At 35.9% G+C, this 22,011-nt stretch overlaps 3 protein-coding genes across 3 annotated transcripts; all 3 read right to left on the bottom strand.

The window, feature by feature from the left end:
* Positions 1 to 1,434: 1,434 nt before the first annotated feature.
* LOC143701742 (free fatty acid receptor 3) lies at positions 1,435 to 3,263 on the bottom strand. Its single transcript, XM_077195307.1, has one exon. The coding sequence runs from the start codon at positions 2,612 to 2,614 to the stop codon at positions 1,583 to 1,585; it is 1,032 nt and encodes a 343-aa protein (XP_077051422.1). The 5' UTR covers positions 2,615 to 3,263; the 3' UTR covers positions 1,435 to 1,582.
* A 2,972-nt stretch (positions 3,264 to 6,235) lies between these two features.
* tekt2 (tektin 2 (testicular)) lies at positions 6,236 to 15,153 on the bottom strand. The gene is made up of 10 exons (XM_077195304.1): positions 14,900 to 15,153; positions 13,582 to 13,749; positions 12,556 to 12,681; positions 11,446 to 11,651; positions 11,122 to 11,265; positions 9,846 to 9,960; positions 9,595 to 9,702; positions 8,888 to 9,031; positions 6,918 to 6,997; positions 6,236 to 6,827 (listed from the first exon to the last, which is right to left on the bottom strand). The coding sequence occupies exons 2-10, from the start codon at positions 13,735 to 13,737 to the stop codon at positions 6,629 to 6,631; spliced, it is 1,278 nt and encodes a 425-aa protein (XP_077051419.1). The 5' UTR covers positions 13,738 to 13,749; positions 14,900 to 15,153; the 3' UTR covers positions 6,236 to 6,628.
* A 234-nt stretch (positions 15,154 to 15,387) lies between these two features.
* Positions 15,388 to 21,732, bottom strand: olah (oleoyl-ACP hydrolase). The gene is made up of 7 exons (XM_077195315.1): positions 21,378 to 21,732; positions 20,882 to 21,015; positions 17,007 to 17,145; positions 16,766 to 16,865; positions 16,281 to 16,450; positions 16,091 to 16,173; positions 15,388 to 15,894 (listed from the first exon to the last, which is right to left on the bottom strand). Exons 2-7 carry the CDS (start codon positions 21,009 to 21,011, stop codon positions 15,752 to 15,754), a joined length of 765 nt encoding a protein of 254 aa, XP_077051430.1. The 5' UTR covers positions 21,012 to 21,015; positions 21,378 to 21,732; the 3' UTR covers positions 15,388 to 15,751.
* Between the last annotated feature and the right edge of the window lie 279 nt (positions 21,733 to 22,011).

The raw sequence follows: 22,011 nt of genomic DNA on the forward strand, positions 1-22,011 counted from the left end.
TGTAACTCTTCCCAACCGTGATCATCTTAATGATCAAACCAAAATGACACAAAAACACCTTAAAGTTACTTAATATTAGTCAATGTTCCCAATAGTTTATTTAAAAAAGTCTATAAAAAGTGTTTTGATCACTACTGTTTGCAAGAGCAGAATAAAGATTAATCAGAATTTTTCCTATATTGTTAAAAGTATAAAAGGTGGGAATGACAAGTATTATTTTATTTTTTATTTTTTATATTTTAAATGACTATTGCATAAAATGATTTAATATTAATTTAATCTATGTGCTGGGGTCAAAATACTGAGAGCTTTTTGAAAAAAAATGCTGTACTGATAATACAAATCAATTGAATGTGCAAACAAAAATATACATGAAATTAGATAAATTAAAATGTTAATTCGAATCTTTATACAAACAGGTTTAAGTATAAAGTTGTGGGTTTCTGGTAGTTGAGAGTGAATCAAACAGCGAACAGTAATTAGTTTTACTAATAAATCAATTTTAATTAATAATTACATATAATATACTGATGCTATATACAAATGACAACTAATGGTGAAAGTTGATGTGAAAGCAAAATGTGAGAAAATCATGCAAATCAGCAGTGTAACATTATTGCACTTCTATCATCTTTTAGTTTTATATCAAAATGTGACTGTTATCACTGCTGTTTTTATAGTCTTTCAACCAATGCAATAAATAAGTAAAATGGGTGTATTCAAATAAAGTAAGTATTTAAAGACACTCACCAAAACTCTTCAGGTTATGGCTTAGGCTTCCTTCTCGTTTTAAGTACTAACTTTTAACATGCATGTTTATTATGTCGCACAAGGGACGTACCTAATTGCTAACCACAAACTGCCACGTGGGTTTTTATCCCCAGTTTGTGCATAATGTGAAAATAGAGGACACTTTTGTTTTGTTAGGCCTGTAAAACCTGTCAAATATTTTAATAATATAATATATACATTAAAAAAATATTTATAATATTGCATGCAGCAACATACTTAAATTCCATGCTTACAAATTCATAATATCAAAAACTACACTGAAAATGAAATAATCCCAGAGAATGTAAGAGCAAATTAATTTATATATTCAGTGCCCATGTTAAACATGATACACATTCACATTATTTATTATAGTAGAAATAATAATTACAGAATAAGAGTTTCAAAGAATAGGTACAAATTAAGTACATGGTTCATTATTAGTATTTAAAATTTTCTAAAGATCGTCTTGCATGTTCAAAGGTATTACTAGATATTACTATTTTACAATATTTATTAATTACATGTATTAAAAGTTAAAATCACTAAAAATTTAATGATATAATACAGAAGCAACTCTGTGAATATTAGTTTCATTAGTGAATAGGGGGAGATGTGCATAAACAGCTGGTGTCTAAAACAAATTGCTGAATCTTAAAAGAATGTGCACTCTCTCATCCAATATCTTTAATGACCACCAAAACATTATCTTACAGCCCACATCCTTCCCCTAAATAGGTCTGTTTGGGTGACTCATAGATTAAAAAAAACTCCATGTTCTCATTTGCTCCATGATATGGCATTACCCTAATCAGGTCACTTTTATGGACGAGTCTGCTTTGTTTGCTCTTACTCTTTCATCTTTAGATTCTCCATGGCTTATTATTGACATTGCTTGTGTAGTTGTTGTTTGAGGGTTCCTGGAAGCCACACTGCAGTGATGCTGATGCCACAACTTGCATGATGCGTCTCTTCGCTTACGGCACAGTCTGTCAACCAAATCCCTCGGCGTCCATGGTGAAAGCATCAACATAACCACGGGCTCTAGAAAGACATTGCAGGAGCTGGAAAGCATGGCTTCACTTCTCCACTCCACATTAGTGTACAAGACAAAGCCTACCACGTGGGAAACATTGTAGGGTCCATAACAAACCACAAATACTACTAATGTGGAGAGTGCAATGGCTAATACCCTTCTTTTCCCATCAGAGGGCAAAGAAGAGTGTCTGACGAGCACAAGACAGCGCAGCGTGCAGAAAGCTGACAAAACAAGTGGCACCAGGAAGAGTAGCAGTGCCATCTCTAGGCGTAAAGGCACTAGCACATTCAACTGCTCCTGGGTGAAGTTTTCGTAGCATGCAGAGACATTATGCTCTGATAAAGACACAAAATGTCCTCCTCCTTCGGCAAGATAACCAAAACCCAAGTGCAAGAGCACTAAAGCCCACAAGATGCCGCTCACTAAGCAAGAAGTATGTGCCCGGCGGTAGAGCTTGTAAGTTATGGGGTAGGCGATACTCAGGTAACGACCCACGACGACTGCTGTGAGGATCAGACTGCTACCGTAGACCGAGGAGAACAGAAAGAAGCTGTAAATGGGACAAATGGCAGCTGGAAGCACCCAACCCTGGAGCACCGTCTCGGCCACTTTGACTGGCATCCACAACACTAGAGCGAGGTTTGCCACACACATGTTAAGAGCGTAGACTACATTGGGAGTGGCACCGTGTTTTCGAGCCTTACGGATGTACACGAAAAGAACGAGGAGGTTGCCGGGAAGTCCAAGCAAGAAGGTGAAGAAGTAGATCAACATCGAGACATAGCTGAACGCACTCAGCTCCATGTCAGATCAATTTCTAGATTTGTTGCTCAATTAACAAATACCAGATACTCCTTTTTACAGGCTCTCCATTGGCCTCCAGTATTCCCTCGTTATTCCATGTGGAAGAATTGCCGTTCCTGAATCAAATAAAATGCTGAACACCTTCCAATCTGTGTGAGAAAAAAAAATGGATGAAGACAATGAAGAAGTTCGTATTTGCACGGAAGTTTGTATTTATTTGGAAAGCACAAAGTAGGGTGGGGAGAAAAAGGGGGCGTGGGAGGGGTGTAAGATGGGTGGTTAGTGCATCTAAGAGCTTGAATTGGTCTGATATGAGGCAAGGGGATGGGTACTTAATGTAGCAAGATGGCATTTATATGGTCTCATGTTGCCTTATTTGCCCTTGGTGCACACGTCAGATCAGGCCCCTTTAGTGAAATGATTCAGAATAATTGGGCTTTACAGGAAGCCTAGCCCATCCAGCCGTGACTCTGTTACATGAAATGAACTGGACGGTTAAAGCTGTAAAATCACCAGGAGACTGTTTAGGGGGTTATCATTTAGCATTGACTATTGCATACAATGAATTAACTTGACGCTTTTATAGCGGCATGCAAAAAGATCTGTTTATTAAGCATGATCGTATGGCTGTATATCATGCATCTTTATCTTTGTGTGTGTCTGTGTGTGTATATATATATATATATATATATATATATATATATATATATAACTCAACAATTAAAAACAGTGAATTTAGTATATACTAAATATTTGTATTCTAAAACTCAAACCACCCACTCCTAACCCCATCGAATTATGTATTTAAACACACTGAGCATGAGAACTGAAGAAAACAGAAAGCTTCAGGAACAATGTACAACCTCAATTTTAGGTTTACAAGAATAGCAATAAACAGAGAAAAAAAAACATATACTCTTAAAAATGCTGGGTTGTTTTGACGCAATTTTGGGTCAAATATGGACAAACCCAAACGTTGGGTTAAAATTTGAATTAAAAAATGTAACCCAGCCATTGGGTTTGTCCATATTTGACCCAAAGTTGGGTTGAAACACCCCGGCATTTTTCAGAGTGACACCAAAAGTAGCATCTTAATCTTTATATAATGGCATTTAATGAACTGATTACACGCTTTAACAAATTGTGATCAACCATGATTTGAGCTCTGTAATTTTGCAATGCATTTAAACTCTGTTATTTCACATAGACTCAAATGGTCCCATTTAGAAACATTACTGTAGCTATTGACTTCAACAGAATTGATAAACCCTCACCAATGGATTTGTGTAGATTTTTGTGTCACCCATTATTTTATCTCGTTCATCACTGAGAGTCAAAGTCCAGTCTAAATAGAGCTTTTCATATGACATTAGCTTCTCTTCCCTCACATAAAATAAAAATCTGTTGACAGATGGATTGTCGGAAAGGACTGTGAAACCAAAAAGACCATTTAACAATACAACAAAATGATCCACATGTGGTTTGCGAGCCGAGAAAATAAACCTTATACAAGTAAAACCTGTTAGTGAGTATTTATATTTGAGGTTGCTCCACTCTTAATCATAAAATCAAATGAATGTTTGAAATACTATACTCAAAACTCATTACCACATCAAAAAAAAAAATGTCTTAAGATTGGTAAAGACATAAGAAGAGGAAATAGAAATTTGTAAAATACTGAAATCAAGCAACAACAAAAAATGCAATTTAAAAAAGTCATACCACATTTATTTATTTAATATATATTTTTAAAATGTAATCATTAGGTTATCAAATAATTATTCACTGTATTGATTTACCTTATTTAGTTGTCCCTGACTAGTTTCCACCCTCTCTCTTACCAATTAAACTAGCCATTTTTTCAGCTCTGGCTATAACAAGATTAGTGCTGGTAACTCAAAGGTTCTGAGTTTGATGCCCAGGAATGCAAGTACTGAAAAAAATGTATCCTTTGAACACACTTGTAAGCCTCTTTGGATTAAACTGTCTGCCAAACAGGTAATATCTACCCTACTTCCTCTTTATTACCACACCGGGACTAGGCAGAAGTTGCTAATACCAAACTGCTGTCATTGACTGATAAATGTGTATGATCCTATGTCAATATGTTAATCTGTGTGATGGTAAAAATAGTTGCAGTAGTTCCGAACAAGCCTTTTGACTGATGAGGAAGTTTTGAATTAGGATTTTGACTCTTATTTCAAAAGATAAAGTAAAATTTGATTTCTCATGATATGACTCTTTTAAATGTAGACCACATATGCCAAACTCTGCTTCTGGAGAGCCACAGTCCAGCAGTGTTGCTCCAACCAGCTCTAAAACAACTGTCTGGAAGTTTCTAGTAATCCTGAAGACATTTATTATCTGGTTTAGGTGTGTTTAATGGGTTGGATCCAAACTGCTGGACAGTGGCCCTCAAAGTACTTTGACACACATGACTCCGGTTATGTTCACACTGTCGGTCCAAATCTTATCATTTTTGTATCCGGGTCTAAATTATTGACCACCCACACAGTTGCAACTGTTAAAATCTGATTTTTCCAGTGGCTCTCTTTTGCCTTCCCGAAAATCTGCATTGGTTTAGATGCCAATAAAGCTGCGTTAGTAGGCATACGGCAAAAACAACAACAGTAATGTGGAGGGGTTTGCAATACAGATGTTGTCTTATTTACAACATGAAAATGTGTAGCCACCACGTCAGAAAGGTAGAAGTTTGGTTTCCGCGGCTTTATTCAGTGCTGTCATCTCGGTCAGTCTTAAAATTCAACATGTCTCCATTTTATTGTAATTTTTTTAGCTCGACCGGCACATGAATAAACACAACCTTATTTCTGGAGCAACTTACAGAATGTTTACTATAACAATGTCTGACATGTTAACGTTTTACGTAGCGTGAGAAAGTGACACAAACCATGCGAAATCCGATTAGAGCAGTAAGACTGAAACGGATTTCCAGAAATGCGCACAAATATGAATGAAGCTTAAAGGGTTAGTTCACCCAAAAATGAAAATTAAGTCATTAATTACTCACCCCCATGCTGTACCAACCCCGTAAGACCTTCGTTCATCTTCGGAACTTTTTTTCCGAAAAAAACCCCATAAATAACGACTTTATTCGACTATTCCTTTTCTTCCTTGTGGGCCTGAGACGAGAGTTCAAGAGATTTCCACAACGCATGCGCGAGAACTGAACAAGAAGTTTTAGAAGAAGAACGTCCTCTTCTCAGTTCTCGCGCATGCGTCGTGGAAATCTCTTGAACTCTCGTCTCAGGCCCACAAGGAAGAAAAGGAATAGTCGAATAAAGTCGTTATTTATGTTTTTTTTTTCGGAAAAAAAGTAGTCTCGTCGTTGATAAACTTATAGTTGAGCCACTGTAGGCACATGGAATATTTAAACATGTTCTTTAATGACTTTCTGAGCCGTCAAGTTTCATTCCCTTAGGCAGCCAATGTAGCAGTGATCCACCTCTCAGATTTAATCAAAAATATCTTCATTTGTGTTCCGAAGATGAACGAAGGTCTTACGGGGTTGGTACAGCATGGGGGTGAGTAATTAATGACTTAATTTTCATTTTTGGGTGAACTAACCCTTTAAAACAGATTCGTAAAAAATCTCATTTCATGTGATTTTTTTGCCGTTCACACTTGCTAAATATGAGACAATCCAATCGGACATGCACAAAACTCAGATTTGGACTGACAGTCTGAATGATGCTTTATATTAAAGTTGCAGTCACATTTGCGAAATTTCAGCAACATTTTGAAGGCGTCCATTGTCAGCTGCGTAGAGATGTAAAAAGCACAGCTCACACAGACGTCACTTTCAAACCAAACAGCTTTCTGTTTGTAAACGTAGTGTATTTGCGTGAATAACACAAGCTAAATCTGCATGGGAAACTTTTTTTGTGAAACGCAAATTCCTATTGGGATTACTGGATTTCGCCTGTGAAATTTCATTGAGCAATGGTAAATGTGACTGCACCTTAAGTATGGGGTAAGAATCAGGACGGCGACTCAAGCGAGGTCCAGCTTGAATCTGCCACTAGAGTTGGTGAGCGGCACCACAGCTGAACGCAGGCCCTCAGTCTGGACCCCCAGAGTCAGGTGCTGGCGGGTCTGGCTGCTGCGCTGCTCCAACGACAGGGCATCCTGCTTACGAGACAGATCCTCAATCATTTGAGCTTCATGCTGCTTCAGAGCCTGCATAGAGTGCCTGGTCATGGACAAGACACAGTATCAAAGCTGTTCAGATTCCTTTTGAATTTGCATTATTTATATAAATGAATGGAGGAATTGGACTCACTGGGCCTGTGCTAGCTTCTGTTTCAGTGCTAGAATGGCGGCTTCCAGTTGCTTGGCTTCATCCACCAAACCAAAATGTACCTGGGAGTAATAAGTTATGAGATAACCTATCAAAACACAGCGGATTAAGATGGATTGTGTTTGTTTTTCAGTAGGTGATTTTAATTAACTAGAACAAAGGTCATGTATCATTGCAGATGACATGAAGTGCAGTCTGATTTACTGTTGTTGGACAAAATCCAGTAATTTTGCAAGCGTGGCCATTTGTAACTTGATTGTGTGAGGGTTCCAGTGTCATCCCAGATATTTTAGCTGTACAAAAACAGCCCGTTATGCTGCTTTTAATTAGAAACTGGTATTTCTTATTCATTTATTATCATATTCATAAACTCAATGATTTGTAGCACAGATAATTTACTGTTTACTGCGCTTTGTTATTTACAGTCATTTATCTATTGCAGCTAATCAATCGGAAGATCCACATATTCACAGATAATACTTATGCAGTGCAAAATAAGGTGGATAAGGATCCATGCGATCAGGAATTTCATGGTTTGAGTTGTTCACCGAATTTTCACAGCCAACATAGTCATTTCAATAGGAATCCACACATTCAGGTGTTTTGTGTGAGTCCGAAAGGTTTTGCAATGGATTTGCTGCACCCTCATCCTTCCCTCACGGGTCAAAATTACCCGAATCCCTAGAATTATGATCTTTTTTCTTTTTCTTTTTTTTCCAGAAAGCTTATTTCATTTTGATAATATTTTGTCTATTTTTAATGCATTTTTTCCCTTTTTTGTTATTTTTCATTCTATTAACCTTTAAATTACTAAATTTTATCAATAAATTATAAATAATAATTTAAGCACATTCCTCACATTCCTTTCACTTAAACAGAATTTCATCCATAACCCTTTTAAAGGTGCATTGTGTAATATTTCTGAGGATCTATTGACAGAAATGCAATATAAGATCCATAACTATGTTTTCAGTGGTGTATAAAGACCTTGCATAATGAACCGTTATGTTTTTATTACCTTAGAATGAGACATTTATTTCTCCATAACCGTGGGCACCCCCTTCTATGGAGGTTGACATATTGTGTCGTCATGTTTCTACCGTAGCCGACAGCGAACAAACAGTTTCGTCACTACCTTGAAAAATAAGTTTTCAGTGGTGTATAAAGACCTTACTTAATGAACCGTTAGATTTGTATTACCTTAGAATGAGCAGTTTCTATCTACATACACTGCGGGTCCTCTTACATTGAAATGCACCGACATGTTTCTACAGTAGCCCTAAATGGACAAACACGTTTCGTTCCTATGTTGCTCTTCGGGCAAGGAAGCAAGCTTAGTTCAGTGAATAAAACACTAACACATTGACACACTGAATAATTAAGTAAACATAATTTCTTAATTTATCCTTGTAAAGAAACCTCACTGCTGACCTGGCTACTCTCTGCTGTCTCAGACGATGACATATTTTCCTGTCGGCCACCGTAACTTTTGTTGGTTGCAATTCGTAACCTCACCACTAGATGCCACTAAAAATCACACACTGCACCTTAAATTCAGCACAAAATACCTTTGAAAACATTGGGTGTCTTTGCCGACCTCTTGTTGGAAAAAAATAATATAACGTGATATTTCATGACTTCATGTGTGTGTGTGTGTGTATGTGTGTGTGTGTGTGTGTGTGTGTGTATTTATGGTTCAAGTGCGACAAAAGTCCTAGAGTCTTGGACCACTCCAATGAATGGAAGTGAATGAGGCTTTGCGATTTTTTTTTTTTATCTAGACCTACGTGAAATTCTGCATCCACTAATTTTATTTTTATTTTTCTCGGAAGGGCAATATGAGTCGAGAAGGGCATATGGGCAGTTGCCCGGGCAACCTGAGCAATCCCCCTGTGCACGTCCCTGGACTGCACCTTTATGCAGGTTTCCACTCAACTGGTTGTGGAGTTTACCTCATCTCGGCACAGATCCATTCCGGGCCTCTTTATCCTGTTCTCCAGACGGGTGTGGACCAGCTTTAGAGGAGCCAACTTGGCTTGCATGTCCTCCTCCAGGCCACTAATGTCCCTCTCCAGCTCAGCGATCTCATTCTGAGTCTGAGACAGTGGGACAAATTGTAGGAAAGAAAAATGCACTATTCATTCTATTCATCCATTACCACATGGCAATCTGGAATACTTGTTTATGATTGATCAATCGCTATCATATATTTTGGAATAATTGTCTATATTGTCCCTAACAACCAATTTCCAACATTGTGCTAGATCATGTCGTGCATATCACGCCACAGTCTGTCTTCTCACATAATCAAATAGTATACACTCAAATCAAAGTCTGTGTATTGATTTTTTTGTTGGGAAGTCATATAATAATACGATATTTTGCAGTCAGCTGGTCATTATCGCAAAATAAATTCAGGTTGACGCCTCACTTTATCACTTTATCACTTTATGTTTGGGAATAATGACCAACTAACCCATATTTCATTACTGAACTTCCACATTTCAATTGAGTGTAAAGCACTTTCTTTAACCACTTTTTACTTTATGACAGTTCATATGAGGTTAGTATGCTGTGGCCAAGATGCTTTGTGTTTCATTGCATATTCAAAACCACCAGAAAATTATAAAAAACAGGGAGAATAAGGATGAAGCCTCACAGTTTTCAGCTGCCATTGCATTTCCTGATGGGCTTGTTGCTGGTGGTGAGTTCGCTTACGGAGAGCAAACTCCACGGCCATTCGTTGGGCTTCAAGCTCATTCTGCACCTAAGAGAGAAGAGGCATGCATGTAGTAAATTGTGATCATACTAAATACTTTTGTTCAACTAAAAGTGAAAAAGTTCCTTGAATATTTTAAATCAAGCTTTTAAATACACTAAACGATTAAATCTGTAGTCCAGCTTTTGCACCTGTGCTCTTGTGATGCTGTTATTCTCTCTTATCTGCATAGAGGCCTGCATCTCTTCTTTGGCTCGAGTAATATTGTATCGGCTGAACTGCTCCCACTGCTGAGGAGTTGTGGAACTGCAAACAAAGTGGACAATAGTGCATTATTATATTATATTATATTATATTATATTATATTATATTATATTATATTATATTATATTATATTATATTATATTATATTATATAAATTTTTCAAATGGTTTTCCTTCTTTACAAGTAACCAATTATATTTATTTTAGAATATTTTATATAATGGTTAGTTCCAATCCTTGATTCTGATTGGTCAATAGCTGTGTTTTATTATTGAGAGGACCATCAGAACGGCCAGGGACTTTTTTTTCCAGCGGAAGGAAGGCTTTTAGTGATTCTACTTCATGAAAGTTGCATAGATAACGTTACATATTTTTCAGCTTTAATATTTGTATTGTGTGGTGATAAGGTACTCGAGGCTAGTGCTATATCGTGAATAAGTAAATAAATAACCTAACAACGACCTTCAGCCATTACTTATTCACGATACAGCACAGCCTCTCGTACCTTATTACTTACCATGTATCATATTTACATTTTAATAGTACATTGTTTATTTTTTGTCATCATCAAATTACAAAAAACTACAAATTACTAAGATTTTGAAAATATATATTGATCATGTTTAAGTGATTTATTTTTAAGATTAAGAATGTTAAAATATAAAAACAGTACAGATTTCGATTTGTTTATTTAATGACATCATACTTTAAATAATAATAATTAAATTGTTTTATCATAGAGAATTGATGTTTATATATTTAAAAATGGAGAATTAAAGTCACCATGAAAACAAAATTGCAATATTTATTATTAATGATGTATTTGCACATCATTATTTCCTTAAAATTCACACATCTTTAATCAAAATAACTTCCCCTCCCTCTTGCAGCATCATATCTCTCTTCTCAGATGTCGTTTTCTGGTGCGTGGGTGGGACGACAACCTGTCATTCACATGAGATCGACCAATAGAAAACCACAACGATGCAATCGATTCCTAATGGACAAAATCAAACCCACCGATACATTTTTCTAGTTTGAGAACCTCTTTCACTCGGGTATACCTCACAATCGGAAGAAACGACTATCACAACTTCCTTTTTATGCCGACTTTAAACTACGTACCTATTTGAGGTCCCTTCTTGTCCTATATTATACTCTCTGGGCATCATCATTATTATGGCAAGATAGCACATTTACTCACCCGGGGGGCACCCTTGTTGGGTTGGGCTTCAGGGAGATCTCAGGTGACCGTATAGTGAGAGACAAGCACGACATGTCCACATCAAGGGCCTCTATTTTATCCTGAAGGTCAATGGTCAGCTGTTGCCGTGCTTCCTGTAGACGACTGAGAAGATCTGCCGAGATTAGAAACCACCTAATCTTCATCATATCAACTGGCAAAAATCAAGTTAGATATGATGTATAATAATTTATATAACTTTCACGGTCATACGAAAATAAGCAAAGCAGATTGCTATTGAGTGCTTCAAACCAATGAAGGTCTATCTGAATGCACTATACTTACCACAGCTGTTCAAAGGCCTGATCGATGCACTGCTGAAGGCTGCGTTGTGCTCCATCAATCACCTCTACTTCCTTCTTAAGTTCAGCTTCTACAGGGTCACTGACCAGCTCCTTGCCACGACGACCTTCCCTCAGGGTCAAGCACTCCGCAGTGACTTCAAGGGGCAGAACAGTGGCAGCAAGGGCTCGTTCTGTCTCCTCCTTGGACTTACCAATGATTTATGGGATCATGAATACACTTGAGATTTTCTTTTCTTTGTCTTTTTAGAAGACACATTTTTCTTACATTGCATTATTTTTTTTATTTTGCATTATATATATATATATATGTTTTTACAATACATTTCTTCACTGTAAAAAACGTATATTGAAGTACATTTTACAAGAAAAGACTATTTCAGAGTTTCATGTTTAATTCAATGTGTTACTTGAGGTTTCTTTACAGCAGTTTCTGAATGAAAATAGTTTTTTCAGTGTTGTAAAGACATTCAGGTATGTCTGATACTTAAGATTATGCAAGACATTTGTACTAGTAATTCACGTAATTCTTGATATCAAAAATGATCATTTTTACTGGTAAGAATTGTATTCTGATTATGTGAAATTGGAATTTCAATTTAATTCTTGCAAGAATTCATATTTCTGCGAGTGATCTCGGATATCAAGAATTAACATTTTTACTTTACTGTAAAAAATTATATGATCAATAAGTCTAATAAGTTTGATATGAAAACATGTTTTTACACCGCTTTAACTCGTCAAAATTAGTTAAGCCATTTTATAAAATGTTTCACTTATTTTTTAAAGTCAGTTAAATGTAATTTAAGTTGAAATTACTTAAGGTCATTCAAGGTGATTATACTTTAAATTTCAGGCAATAACCTTTTCTTCTCTTTTTTACAGTGCAATAGAAATGTCATTCCTTAATCAAAAACTGCCATTGTTACTAGTAGAAATCTAATTCCTGATATCAATATTTTAAGTACTGAAAATGTAATTGTTGATATCAAGAACTAATTTCCTTGGAATGAATAAAAGTCAAAACGGCTTGCCATATTAGATAACTTCAAGAGATGGAAAAAAAATACGTTTTTAGGGACACATTAATCACCAAGGTTAGTGCGTCCATTTCTGTATCCACTTCCTGTGCACAGGCTTTCAGATTCTCCTTCCAGCGTAGGACGTCATTGATTCTGTCACTCAGTCGCCGGCTGCTGTCATACTCTTCCCAGTTCGTCTGATCAAGTGAGAAAAACAAACAATCTATTGGTTAAACTTTATTTTAAGGTATCTTTGTTACTGTGTAATTATACATTTAAGCACTGAGTAACATTAAAGCCCCCCTGTAGTCAATAATTGTATCCCTTAAAACTTATCTTTGATCACCAAAATTACATATTTAAGTGTTTTTTTTATTATTTGTGCCTTAAAATAGTTTGAATGTAACTACACCCTTGCCTCATTTAGTATAAGCGGTTCTGTGGAAATTGGCACTGCCTCCACTCGCTCACACCAGCTTAGAGATCCACTCATTGACTCATTTAACAAGGTAGTTTGTGACGTCAGAAACACCATCGATTTCAAACAGCGTCTTTGGTTCATGGTTTTATGGAGAAAATACTCCGCAATGGTGTTGACTTATGAATTTGCACATGGTTTGTCTTAAAGCACATTAAAAACACCACATTGGCATATAAACAACATTAAAAACTTGATTTTCACCACAGGGGGACTTTAATTAACTACATATATTTTCGGCATAATTAGTTAGGTAGTTGCTTGTAATTAAGCATAATTTACTGTTATTATTACTATAGTAAATAAATGTAAGATGTGTAACAGGGACACTGTATAATAAAGTGTTACAAATGTGTTAATTAGTGGTAATTTTGGTAACACTTTATTTAAGGTTACGTAGTTACACGTTACTATGTACTAACTATAGTAATAACAGTAAATTATGTAGAATTATAAGTAACTAACCCTACACCAAACCCTAGTTGTAACTATATTAAGAGCATGTAGTTAATTAATATTAGTACTTATTTGAGTAAGTACAATGTATCTATGTCACCTTTGAATAAAGTAATTGTTTTACCTGTCAAACAACTTCCCACCCGGATCTTTAATGCATTACCTTATTGGCCGTCTGATCACGCAGATGTCTTCCTGCCTGCCGTATCTCGTGTGAAATATTGCGCTTGTGCTCTGCAGAATCTGAGATCTGTTTATTGCTAGTTGCCCAGTCAGACACACTGTAACGCATGCTTGGCTTCGAGCTCAGGGTGGCCATGTTTGCTGGTATCTGGTCCCATAGAAACAAGATGACAAACACAAAAGAAGTAGTTCTGGCAAGCAGGCAAATGGTTAACCATCTGAATCTAAAGGTTCTGTTTGTGTTTTACCATTCTGATTGTTATTCATGCATGAAATACATTAATAAAATGTAGTTTAAATTATTATTATTGGACAAAATGTCAGAAATGTTTATCAAATTCACTGATGAAATCTTAACATTTTGGTTTTATATAAACGGCTTCAGACATATATCAGAGTCACCAAAACCAACAGGCATTAGAAGTTACCTATTCATTACCCAGCTCTTTGTGCTTTTCAAAAAGCACTTTATAAAGACTCTTTAATGTTCAACTAATTATTTCCCTCCACAATATTTTGTTTTTATCTTCTCTTGTCTTTAAATGTACACCCACATATTGTTTTCCTATTTAATTGTTTATTTATTGTGATAAGTATGTGCATGATAATAAAAATGTTGTGGATTTGAGTGTATTTTTACTGAAAGTCTTTTTAATTCTTCTTTGTTTTTTGCTGTCTTGCTCTTAAAGTTGTGATTTTTTTTCCAGGCCACAGCAATACATTTATACATAAGCCTATACAGTACTGGTCAAAAGTTTGGAAACATTACTATTTTTTATGTCATTGAAAGAAGAAGCTTTTCAAAAGAATGCTTGCTCATCAAGCATTTATTTGATCAAAAATACAGAAAAAGTAGCCAAATATGGTGAATTATTATTACAATTTAAAATAAAGGTTTTCTATTTAAAATATAATTCATTTCTGTGATGCAAAGCTGAATTCATCAGCCATAACTCCAGTCTTTTGTCACCTTTTAAAGATTATATATAGATATAATAGATTATGATAGAGCAAGCAATAGCGTGGCATTTCAAGATGTTGTACATGATAGCCTATAGTCTACTTCATCTAACGTCTTACTTTGCATGGCCTCGTAATTGAGAGACTAATTAATATTTGTACTTTTTAAAGATCGAACTGTCACAGCAAACTGCAAAAAAAAAAAGTTAGATGGAGACCTTCGACAGAATTCAGCACCTAAAATATGAACATTTGACTTTATAGTTAAAATCTAAAAACAAAAAAGTTAATGTAGGTAACATGTCATTTGTCATGCCACAAACATTTGCCTGACTTACCGAGACGGATGAAACTTTGAGAAGTGTTGTTTGTCTGCTGTTGTGAGTGCAGGAACACGGTAAGCGGGTCTCCTGGTAACGGGGCGACGCAACAGCAGCTCTTTCAATAATTTAAATAGCATAGTAACGCTCAACAATTACTCACTCAATGAGGCAGTGTCATCATATGACAGTAACATACTCTACGACCACTCGTCTCAGCTATCGCAAGTAACAAGTGCTTTTGTTGAATCGCAAATAGCACCGAAAATCACTAGGAGGTGACAAGGTCCGATGTGAACCCCGTAGAAAAGCAACGCTTAAAAAAACACTCTGAACACCTCAAAAAACCCCGTGGCAATTCACCCACAAAATCTTTTGTATTTTTTGTCAGAAAATGTATTAAAATAAAAAAGACAATGAAATTTTTTTTTGCCAACATTTCGAGAGTTTCCGATAATCCCTGGCTGCTCCAGGCTAGGCTACTATAGAAAAAAAAATGAAGCAACTGGCTCAGTCCGTTTTATTTCATACAAATAGTTTATCTATATATATATTTATACAGGTTTGAGGTTGATTACTTGACAGTTATCTTCATAGGCCTATGGCAGCTTTTTATCCTCTAAAATTACTATATCGGTATGTAGAGGTTTATACTGTATATAATCATGATATATTGGTCATATATTCAGTGTTTAATTAATGGAATGGATTACTTCTGGCATTAACTGGTTTACTCTCTGTCTGTTCTAATAATTATTTTTTTCACAATCACAACAAACTGTGTTCCATTAGTGAATATGAATTAAGAGTACATTTATAGTTATGACATAGATTTATCACGGTTGTAGTCAGATTAATGAAAGAGCGTTTTCATAGATAGTCCATCTCTGCTGTCTCAAGATGTTTTGTGATGTGGTCCAGTATATATTTTTCATTTGCTGCTTCTTTCAAGTAAAAGTGAGATCCAGGAAGCATCTGCACAGTGAAGTCACCACTCGTGATGTTCTTCCAAGCTATAAAGCAAAAGAGACACAATACAAGACTTACACATAATTCGAAAGCTTGTAGAATGATAATAAAATCATGACGTGATTATTATTACATTGAACAAATAACCAGTTTGGTCCGAGTTGACGGCTTTATAAAACCAAAACAATGCATGCTGTTGCAGCATTGTTTTAGTTCGTAAAAAAACTGAATCAGACTTGCCTTGTAAGTCATGGGGTGCATCTTCTTTTCCGTCAAAGCATGATACTGGACATGATAGGAAAGGTGTTGATGGTCTGCTGCACCTGCCAAACATATTACATTATAAAGATGTAAGTTCTTATGCCACATATGCTGATGTTTTTTACACTAAGGAAATATTTTGTTTGTCTCTTTCTTGTCAAAAACCAACCTATATTTGTCCAACACACCGATGTCTGCTTTCAGCGCAGGCAAGAAGAGTTTGGCAAGCTCAGCATTGGCCAGTATTTCTGGTGGTGTGCCTCCGATAGAAGTTACCCATATAAGAAACTCTTGGTCTGTCAAATCACTTCTTTTTGGCGCCTGCAGTCTTGTCTCAGACTTACAGAAAATGTCATTTTATTACATAAAAATACATGTAGATACATTTATACATACAAATATAAAACATTTTAATAAAGAAAGAAATGAAAATATCAACAAAAACAAAATAATCAAATGGATTAACCACTCAATGTTATGTAAATGTTTATGAAATCTGTTCATTTTGGGTTTTTGAAGATACTGTGTATTTCACATAATCTGTGGGGTGATCATGCTTCATGTTTGTTTTCATGAGGCAAATGGTTCTCGCAGTTTTCAAATAATTCCATTCACATTTGACAGATATGAGAATACAGAGCAAATCACACTTACATATGGTGCAGAAGCTCCAGAGAGAAACATGTGAATCGGCTCAAGATTGTAGACTTTCTTTACATGCTCGGCAAAAGCAAAGCAGGTCATAGCTCCAAAACTACAGAAAAAAAAAATATATATATATATTTGCATTATTATGCTGTCACTGTCCTGGCCCTTTACAACAGGATCAGGACATTATTTACCTTTTTAAAACCTGTCACCATTTCCAGTATACTTTAGTAACAGTCTCACATACCTATGCCCGAAGAGTGCAAATGGCTTTTCTTTGAGTTGTGGAAGTATCACACCTATGACCTCATCAATGATCTCCTGCATATTTTGGAAAAATGGTTCTTTGGTTCTCCCTTCTCGTCCTGGCAGTCTAACAGAGAATACTGAAAATATATGAACAATTAAAATACATTAGGTAAAAGGGATAGTTCACCCAAAATTCTGTCATTATTTACTCACTCTAATGTTGTTCCAAACCCGTAAGACTTACATTCATCTTGAGTTCATCCAATTAAGATATTTAAATGTTCTTTAAGCCTTTAATTTAAGTTTTTATTCACATATAAACATTGATCAGACAGCGAACATAAGCAGAAGCTCAACCGAACCTGATGACACGAGAGAACAAACCTCAATGGTTCTTGCAAAAGCTCAAACATGCTGCGTAACACACGAATTAACCTCATTGGTTTTCACACGTCAAGCGAACATGCTTGAGCTTCTGTTTATCACAACTGATGTGTGAGTTGATGAATATTTATATGTGAATCAAAGCCTAAATTCAATCTGTTCACCATATAAAGTCATCATGTCACTTCAGAAAATTCGGACTAAACCGCTCAATTCAGATTTGTAGTTGCGCAGCTGTCAATGAAGGGACAGAAATCGCTCAGATTTCATTACAAATATCTTCATTTGTGTTCCGAAGATGAACAATAGTCTTACGGATTTGGAACGACATGAGTCGTTCTTATTGATGAGACGGTGAGTAAATGATGACAGAATTAAAATGTTTGGGTGAACTAACCATTTAAAAAATTAAAATGTATTACAAATGTATTAATATATATACATTTATATACAGGTCCTTCTCAAAAAAATAGCATATTGTGATAAAGTTCATTATTTTCCGCTGTTTCTGGTTCAAAAGTGGCTTGACCTGGGGAATGCGGCACCTGTAGCCCATTTCCTGCACACGCCTGTGCACGGGGGCTCTGGATGTTTCTACTCCAGACTCAGTCCACTGCTTCCGCAGGTCCCCCAAGGTCTGGAATCGGTCCTTCTCCACAATCTTCCTCAGGGTCCGGTCACCTCTTCTCGTTGTGCAGCGTTTTTTGCCACACTTTTTCCTTCCCACAGACTTCCCACTGAGGTGCCTTGATACAGCACTCTGGGAACAGCCTATTTGTTCAGAAATTTCTTTCTGTGTCTTACCCTCTTGCTTGAGGGTGTCAATGAAGGCCTTCTGGACAGCAGTCAGGTCGGCAGTCTTACCCATGATTGCGGTTTTGAGTAATGAAACAGGCTGGGAGTTTTTAAAAGCCTCAGGAATCTATTGCAGGTGTTTAGAGTTAATGAGTTGATTCAGATGATTAGGTTAATAGCTCGTTTAGAGACCCTTTTCATGATATGCTAATTTTTTGAGATAGGAATTTAGGGGTTTCATGAGCTGTATGCCAACATCATCAGTATTAAAACAATAAAAGACCTGAAATGTTTCAGTTGGTGTGCAATGAATCTAAAATATATTAAAGTTTAATTTTTATCATTAAATTATTGAAAATAATGAACTTTATCACAATATGCTAATTTTTTTAGAAGGACCTGTATATATATATATATATATATATATATATGGGATGCACGGATGTAGCGGCCAATAATCAGCTGATAAAAGCAATTAATTCAACTTTCACTGTATTTAAAAACAGTCAATGATCAGGTCCGATTACTGTATATCCTGTTCATCCAAAGGGGTGTTATTCTGTGTGTGAAGAAGTGTCCCTTCTGTTGAATTCAGGGCTGTCAAAGTTAACATGACAATAGCACATTAACAGTTAAAAAACTTCAACATTAAAGGGTTAGTTCACCCAAAAATGAAATAATGTTATTATTTATTGACTCTCATGTTGTTCCAAACATTTAAGACTTTCGTTCATCTTCAGAACACAAATTACATTTTAATGAAATCTGAGAAATGCTTCAGCTTCCGTTTACCATAACTGATGTATGTGTTGATAAATGTTTATATGAAAATATAAAAGCTTAAATTAAATCTGTTCATCATATAAAGTGGTCATATCTCTTCAGAAAATTTAGAGTAAAGTAAACCACTCAATTTATATGGATTCGTTTTATGATCTCTTTATGAACTTTTTGAAGCATCAAAGTAGTTGCGTAGACTGTCAATGGAGGGACAGAAATCTCTCAGATTTCATAAAAAATATCTTCATTTGTCTTACGAAGATGAACAAATTCTTATGGGTTTGGAACGACATAAGGGTGAATAACTGAAATAATAAAAAATTTTGGGTGAGCTATCCCTAAAGCAGACTTTTCCATTACCAGTACCAGCTCAACTCGACTCGCTTCTCGCTCCGTTTTCCATTACAGATAGTACCTCCACAATAGTACCTGGTCGTCATAGCGACGCCACAGGAAACTGCCGTGACGTAATCTTCTACGCGACATACACCCGCTACCCACACACACACACAGGACAATGGAGGAAATCGAGTGTATGCTGTTTTTGATCCCCGTGATGTGGCTGTTTCTCACAGCAAGAAGACAAACAATGTTTCAAGAGAGGCTGAGGGCAGCAAAACGAAACACTGCTGAAAAAAACAGCTCCGTCTGGCGGCTGCAATGATGACGCAGTGAATAGTGACGATTCTATCTGACCAATCAGCAGTCTGCACTGTATTCACGACACATTTTAGTATCGCCTCAGCTCGCTTAGAACCTCGCCGGAGGTGATACGAAAAAAAAGAAAGCAGGTACAGGTACAACTTTTACACAGTGGAAAACCAAACAAATGTGAGTCGAGTCGAGCTGGTACTGTGTAGTGGAAAAGCATTATATGTGACCCTGGATCACAAAACCAGTCTTAAGTAGCACGGGTATAGTGGGAATAGATACATGGTACAATACATGGTATGGGTCAAAATTATCAATTTTTCTTTTATGCCAAAAATCATTAGGATATTAAGTAAAGATTATATTCCATGAAATATTTTGTAAATTTCCTACTGTAAATGTATAAAACATTTATTTTTGTGAGCGAATACAGCACAATCGTGAACATAAATCGACAAATTTAAAGGCGATTTTCTCAATGTTTCGATTTTTTTGCACCCTCAGATTCCAGATTTTCAGTTGTATCTCAGCCAAATATTGTCCTATCCTAAACCACACATCAATGGAAAGCTTATTTACTCAGCTTTCATGTGATGTATAAATCTCAATTTTAAAAAAATGACCCATGTGACTGGTTTTGTCATCAAGTCAGTCAGTCATCCTCATTTATATAGCGCTTTTAACAATGTAGATTGTTTCAAAGCAGCTTTACAGAGATAAACATATAATTTAAGGTAACAGAGATTGGTTTGGTTTTATAGTGGTTCTTGAAAAATGTTTTTTCCAGCTAACGTTAGTTTTGATTTGATCAAGGGTCACATGTGAACCTATGTTCAGGCCAGGGTTGCCAGGTCCGCTGTTTTTCCCTTTATCAAAACAATATTTGTAGCCTGTCTCCCATTTTATAATCGCAAACAACTTTGTTACTTCTGAAACAAAGTCTCAGCTTTCAAATTCTGTCCATTTTATCACGAAATTCAAACAACAAATCTGTAGCTTCCACTTCCTTCCTACAGCACAAAAGAAGATGCAAGAACACAAAAATGCTTAAAGAGACAGTAGAACTTACCGAAATGTACAGTATTATGGCACATGTAAGTTAATCGTTTAATCAGTGTTTCGAAAGAAGTCAATAAAACCGCTTGTGAACAATAGGCCTTTTGCGTTTACCTCACGAAAGTTATCCAATGTTCAAAGTTCGCTATCGGCTGAGAGGCGGTGAAATTTTGTATCACTGCACCTCTATTATATATTCAAATTTACCTTCAATAGAGCTGTTGAGAGATTTGGCCCAGCGGGCATAGTGAATCGAGCCTCCACCTGCCCAGGGGAAACAGATGAGACGGACAGAAGCATCTGGGCACTTGTTGAAACAGGTTATGATTTTATCCATCCCTCTGAAACATTACGACATGCATTAAGAATAATTAATATGCAAACTTTCAATAAATAAAATACCTATAAACAATATGTCTATCTAATCAGTGCATATGGACTGATGGCAAATACGGAAGATAAACAAAAAAATTTAAAAAGTTATTGACCAAGATCTGACCCTGCATTAACGTTACACTTGTTTACTTGAAAAGAACATTTGATTACATAAAGTATGAGTTAAGTACTGATCTCAATACTAGCTGCATTGACATATTTCGAAATTTAGACATTATGTGCCCAAATTATGTAATCTTTCATATTTTAATGAATGCCTCTTTATTTCATAGATCATAGAACAAAACAATTAATTCACTGTTCTCACGTTTACAGTGCTGAACACATCCATTGACAGTAAAAGAAAGAACACTTCCCAGTACAATCTTCTTCTGTGGTAATGACATGATTGCATGCTAAGCACACTGCTGCCATCTGTAGACCAACGTTTTTTGTAAACTGATTCAAAAATATATAATTAAAAATTTACAAAACAAAAATATAAGATTACCACAATTGATGAACACTAAATGTCAAAACAAATAAGTATTTTTTTTTATTTTATAAAATACTTTGAAACTTAGCATAATGTGTATATATATATATATATATGCTTTCTTCACAAAAACATTTTATAGATAACAATAAAATGCGGATCAAATAAATGGCATTATCTAGGAAGTGACGGTATTTCCTGCGTTTGGTATTTCCTGTGGGTCTCCCTGATTCGTTGTTGCCATGTCCGAGCATTTTAATGGAACATTATGCTTGTTGCTTCACAAAGTCGCTTTACTCGCTTATAGGAATGGGTAATTAGGGGTTGTTGTCTTATTTCTATAACACAGTTATACAAAACACAAATAAGCTTACTTAGGCTGATTTTGGAGAGGCAAGTCGCTTATTCCGAGTTGATGTTATCAGACCAGCTTGCTTGTTTTCGTAGCGATCTGGCAACATACCCT

This window comes from Siphateles boraxobius, unplaced genomic scaffold (genome assembly GCF_051911475.1).
Source record: "Siphateles boraxobius isolate OS27281-9 unplaced genomic scaffold, OSU_SipBor_1 33, whole genome shotgun sequence".
Lineage (NCBI taxonomy): Eukaryota > Metazoa > Chordata > Actinopteri > Cypriniformes > Leuciscidae > Siphateles > Siphateles boraxobius.

Bases quoted from the DNA above. Each gene is read 5' to 3' on its own strand.
- olah (XM_077195315.1), bottom strand. From the start codon at position 21,011: ATGGATAAAATCATAACCTGTTTCAACAAGTGCCCAGATGCTTCTGTC. The intron at 17,146-20,881 runs GTAAATTTGAAT...ATATATTTTCAG, and splicing joins TCTCAACAGCTCTATTGAAG to TATTCTCTGTTAGACTGCCA. The intron at 15,895-16,090 runs GCAAGTCTGATT...TTTGCTTTATAG, and splicing joins TGCACCCCATGACTTACAAG to CTTGGAAGAACATCACGAGT.
- LOC143701742 (XM_077195307.1), bottom strand. From the start codon at position 2,614: ATGGAGCTGAGTGCGTTCAGCTATGTCTCGATGTTGATCTACTTCTTC.
- tekt2 (XM_077195304.1), bottom strand. From the start codon at position 13,737: ATGGCCACCCTGAGCTCGAAGCCAAGCATGCGTTACAGTGTGTCTGAC. The intron at 12,682-13,581 runs GTAATGCATTAA...TCACTTGATCAG, and splicing joins GTGATCAGACGGCCAATAAG to ACGAACTGGGAAGAGTATGA. The intron at 6,998-8,887 runs GTAAACTCCACA...TATTACTCCCAG, and splicing joins TGGATCTGTGCCGAGATGAG to GTACATTTTGGTTTGGTGGA.